Source organism: Suillus fuscotomentosus, assembly GCF_016647785.1.
Source record: "Suillus fuscotomentosus strain FC203 chromosome Unknown F5891scaffold_352, whole genome shotgun sequence".
Lineage (NCBI taxonomy): Eukaryota > Fungi > Basidiomycota > Agaricomycetes > Boletales > Suillaceae > Suillus > Suillus fuscotomentosus.
In genome coordinates, this window is record NW_024539864.1 from 1 (window position 1) to 4895 (window position 4895).

General features: G+C 45.5%; 1 protein-coding gene across 1 annotated transcript; it reads left to right on the forward strand.

Moving 5' to 3' along the window:
- Positions 1 to 1724: 1724 nt before the first annotated feature.
- Positions 1725 to 2494, forward strand: F5891DRAFT_970195 (uncharacterized protein; the record flags this gene model as incomplete). The annotated part of the gene is made up of 2 exons (XM_041376337.1): positions 1725 to 2082; positions 2142 to 2494. Coding segments are annotated over 2 exons (711 nt in total), but the record flags the coding sequence as incomplete, so codon positions are not given.
- Between the last annotated feature and the right edge of the window lie 2401 nt (positions 2495 to 4895).

Genomic DNA, 4895 nt, shown 5'->3' on the forward strand with positions numbered 1-4895 from the left:
AACCGCCCAATGAGTGAGAAAGCTTGTAGATATACTCAAGGCCTTACATATTGAATGATCCAGCCAGTGTTGTCGCCATAGGGGGGGTATCTACATCAGTAGATACTAAGTATGTTCAAAATAAGCAACACGCGGTCGATAGGTGGCAGTGGCGGAGGATAGGGTTTTCATGCCACGGATTAGATTCGAACAGTCTTTCATCAGAGAACCTGTGAGAAGAAGATATCGTCATATATCGTTATATATCGTAATATATAGGAAAGGTTTTCGTCACATTGGAATATAAAGTGATATAAAGCAATATATGACTATGTAAAGCACCATAATCAGCATAATCCCCAGCAAGAACTCACCGGTTTACTGATGTTACAATGCTCTTCGTAACAAGCATATGGCGCGATTTTTTCACGGCCTCGCAGGTAGAAACCTCGTTGTGGCCAGAAAACACGGCGCACACAGCATCGCGAATCTCGTCATCTGGGAGGCAACAGAGAACGCACCTAAGGCGAGTCCCGAGGACAAATAGCAACATTGCTCTGATTATGACTCTGAGAGGACTCCTCACTCTGGCGATAACCATCGACATCAGATTTGTAAAAGTGGAAATGTGTAACATGGGACGCGCAGGCACGAAATGTTGACATAAGGTCGTATGAAGAAGCAGTTGCGGGCCGTAATATTGGAAATTCGCCAACGAATGTGGGGGTTTCCGTAGCAGATTCTCTCGACAAGAGACGCAAAGACACGGAGTCACCAATCGGTCATCCCTTTAGAGCATAGTATGACAAGACCGCACAATTCGAAGTCATAAGAACGTGCTCCGGTAAATACTCATTCTGCAACAGAGAAAGATTCAGTTTAGAGACCGCGATAGGTACAAGATCAACAGCACGAACATTATATGCACAAACTGCGCATGCGCGATGTTGGATGTCATTGTTTCTTGCTATCCAGCAACGATCCGCATCTTGTCTTCCGTGGTACAGGTGGTCGGAAACTGCGGATCGTCCTCGATAACAACGCCAGCAAAAGGGCTGTACCCACGGCGATGAGTAGCAGTGCCCTGTTCTTTACTCACGATCTGTTGTGGCTCAAAGAGTTGAGCACGAGAAAAGCCCTCGGAATAGCGGACGCGTGTTTGCTCGACATCAGGAAAACTCCACTTCAACAATCAGCTATAATATGATACAATGTGCGCTGATCTGCGCATATTTTACCAATTGAACAATACGGTAGATTTTTCAAGTCCCTTGACAATATTATCCAATTTGCTTCAATTTGCTTCAATATGGCGCACATTTCAGCGTCGTTTTTTCAAATTCACTCTACACAAATCACAGAATTCAAATATCAAATGTATACTAGTTAGTCCTCCGCCATTGCATCAATGTCGAGGAACATAAGTGTTGCGTCAGTGTCTGGATCCACCTTACTACGCTTCGAGCCACTGCAGGGAAGTTGTAGTCAGATATGAGCAGACTTGGAGCTGCAAAACACCACATACTAGACAGTCATATAGAGTGAATGCATGAGTACATGAAACTTGCGCTCGCTGTTCTTGAAGATACTGTTCAACGTGCTGACCAAGGTTTTGTATATTCCACCATACAGGTCAGAGTTGAAGTCTCTGTCGTATTTGTCGGATGAATAGCGCATGATGACAGAGCATACCTGTAACAGCAGCATGAGTATGGTCATCTGATCTTGTGTATCATTGTCAACACAAGATCGCAAAGCACCCGTCTGCGAGACGCGTGTCATTTGACACACTTGCTAATGAATATGGCACCCCGTACTTTCAAGCCGCGCTTGCACGTTTCATTGCCGAAGTTAATCAACCAGCGTTGACTGTCAGGCAGCTAGAAGATGCTGCATGTGGGATGATCATTCCCTTCCGTGCAGTAGCCGTGTTCCACAAGGTTCGCTACAACACTGTACATGACGACGGTATCCCGAACACAGTCACGGTAGATTCGATTCACGTGCGGCCTCAAAGACGTGACCACCACAAACGCCAGGTTCCTGCCAGATTTGACACAGCCCTAGTGAACATGGGGCATGGTGGAAGACTAGGTGTTGAAGGTGAGTCGCATGCTAAATTGTATTGTTTCAATTGTTAACACTGGTACCTTACCTACCAGGCTACCGTGTTGCGCAAATTCGGGTCATTTTCTCACTATCGGCGAAGGCGAAGCAGGCAGTCTTTCGTAACGCAGGTTTACCCGATCATTTTGCGTATGTGGAGTGGTTCACTCCCTTCTCCAACACTCCCGAAGCCAATCATGGCATGTACAAGGTTTTGCGGGCATTCTGCGATGGTGAGAAACAGGCTAGCATTATACCAGTCCGCAATATACGATGCTCGGTACATTTGATTCCGCAGTTCGGACCTGTTGCTCCTCGTGAATGGACATCAAGCAATGTGCTAGATCAGTGTAGGACATTTTTCGTTAATGAGTTTACAGATAGAGATGCCTATGTAACATTATTCTAAGAGATTGGATGTGATTATAGCCTTGTAAAATAATTGTAATGGATCCACGGAAATATGATCCCATCCTCGAGAAGTTGATTCGCTGATGTACGATTTCCATGCCTTGTCGGAATTTGATAAAATTTGCGAAGATTGTAAGAGTGGGATTTTCCTGATGGACTGAGCAGTGCGTCACGGATAGAGCAGATGCTTGACAATCCTCAGTACATGCATGGACACGCAGTAGATTACGTGCATAGTCACAAGCATGGAACACTCTGATGGACAGAGAATGAACGTGCGCCAAGTCATTGAAATCAGCACGAGTCGTCATCAGAAAATGGTCAATCAAATGACGGATGCTCAGAGTAGGCACTGACAAAAAAACACCAGCTGGATACTGACGCTGCTAAGTAGCGGTAAACTGCGCCCTCAATACTCAAACAATCTTCAAAGCAGGCTAGAGGAAACAATATAGACACCATCATCAGCCATATGCTGGCCTGTTACAACAAGTGCGACAGGAAGAACCAAAGCAGATGATGAAGATGCGGCTATGAATAGAGAAATGACAAGCCCAATAAGGGGAGCAAGGACGGCAAATAGCGCAGGAAATTGTGAACATATGAATTTGAAGAAGGTCCGTGAAAGTTGAAGAAACTGTACCTCCAGGAATTGGTTCAATCAGGTTCAATCAATCAAGTTCAGATGGCATGTGTACTTTGATTCTACTTATGTCTAGGTCTACCTTCTGGAACATTTCCTTCTACCTGTGCAGGCGATTTGAAAGGCGCTAGGTTAACAGCTGGTAGTACCATACTAATTCAACTAACGATCACAGGCTTCACCATGACAGCTTGCCTTTGTCCAAGAAATAGGTTGATCTACGATAAGGAATCAGGGATCTAACTAAAAGCAAAGATCTTGCCAGTGCCTCTTCTTGACTATGGACAGTGTAATCCAGGAGTGCCCTATCCATGTGTTTCTCAGGGAAACATCTCGCTATGTGGGAGCACTTGAGTGGGTGTCTCATCGAGGAGACTCTTGTTTCGCATGCTTACAGTCTAATCCTGGCACACAGCCATGCTGCTTCTGTGCTCGAGAGAGTTATAAAAGATATGACTGGTGATTGGTATTGTTATCAGGTTCTGGTCGTCTTGGTTACTGACATGCACTGCTCATTGACTGCCTTTGTCAGGCTCAGCCTCACAGTAGTCTCCCTAGTGAGGCCCACTCTCAGCTCATATAATGTGCATGAGGAACACAGCACCATCCCTATTGGATGGTCTCATACTTGAAGGCATGAGAGTGCGGCAACCCTTCCTCTGCGCATTGCTCTGAAACAGAGTAACATCAAGTCCATCGATGAATATCTTTATGTTGTTTCTCACCACAAGTCAGCTAACTATGGCAAGCACTGGACTGCAGGAGAGATTGCCCGAAAATTCTCACCCTCAGAAGAATCCATTTCCACCGTCAGAAACTGGCTTGTTGAGAATGGGCTAGTGAGCAAGCGCATCCACATAAGTCCCACCAAGGGTTGGATTAACGTTGATGTTACGGTCGAAGAAGCAGAATGGCTCATGAACACCGAGTATAATTTTTACACTCACGTTTCTGGACAGGAGTACATCGGTCAATATCTTCATAGAGGACACTATTGCTGTTATGACGGTAGTTGCGTGCGAACTGGGATGATCTAACAGCGACAATCACGACAGTGATACCTTGTGCTGAGAGTCCAAGGTCGGCTCTTACAGACAAGCAAGAGTTGCGTATGCTAGCGGTGGCGAGCGATGATAGCGGTTACAGGCAGAAGGGGTCTCAAGTCCTTCTGAAGGTGCGGATCAGATGTCGAGCAGGTAGCTTTAGCAAGACAAGGAGTTCAAGGTAAAACCCAGTAAGATTAAAGTAAGGAACATCTACTTTAATCATCAACCTTATATAAGGTTACTCTATCATATCTAAGCTCAGCTTGAAGCTGGGTCCTAATCTGCTTATCTATTGAGTCAGAGATACCATGCATGAGGCAGGCTTCTATCTATGATAAGGACTGCGAGGCGTCCTTCTATCAGTACACAAGGCAACCATGAGGCTTGCCTTCTATCTTGATATCATTAATAGGTCATCTAGACCTATGTCGTCATCTGTCATCATATGTGGTCCAGACCACTTATCTAAGCCAGCATCTTCTGGACTTCTCTTCTTCTATCTTTCTGTCGTCAAGGCCTCAAGGCCCGGGTATCATATCATTGCCGTGCAAGGTGGCAGAGGGCATATTGCTAGCTGGGGGCTCACACCATGTTACTGTAACAATTGCGGTACTCACTCACCACTTTTTAGCTTGCGAAGCCTATAATCTCCCTGAGCACATCAGCGCTCATGTTGACTTTGTCCTACCATCTGTCAACTTCGATGTGAA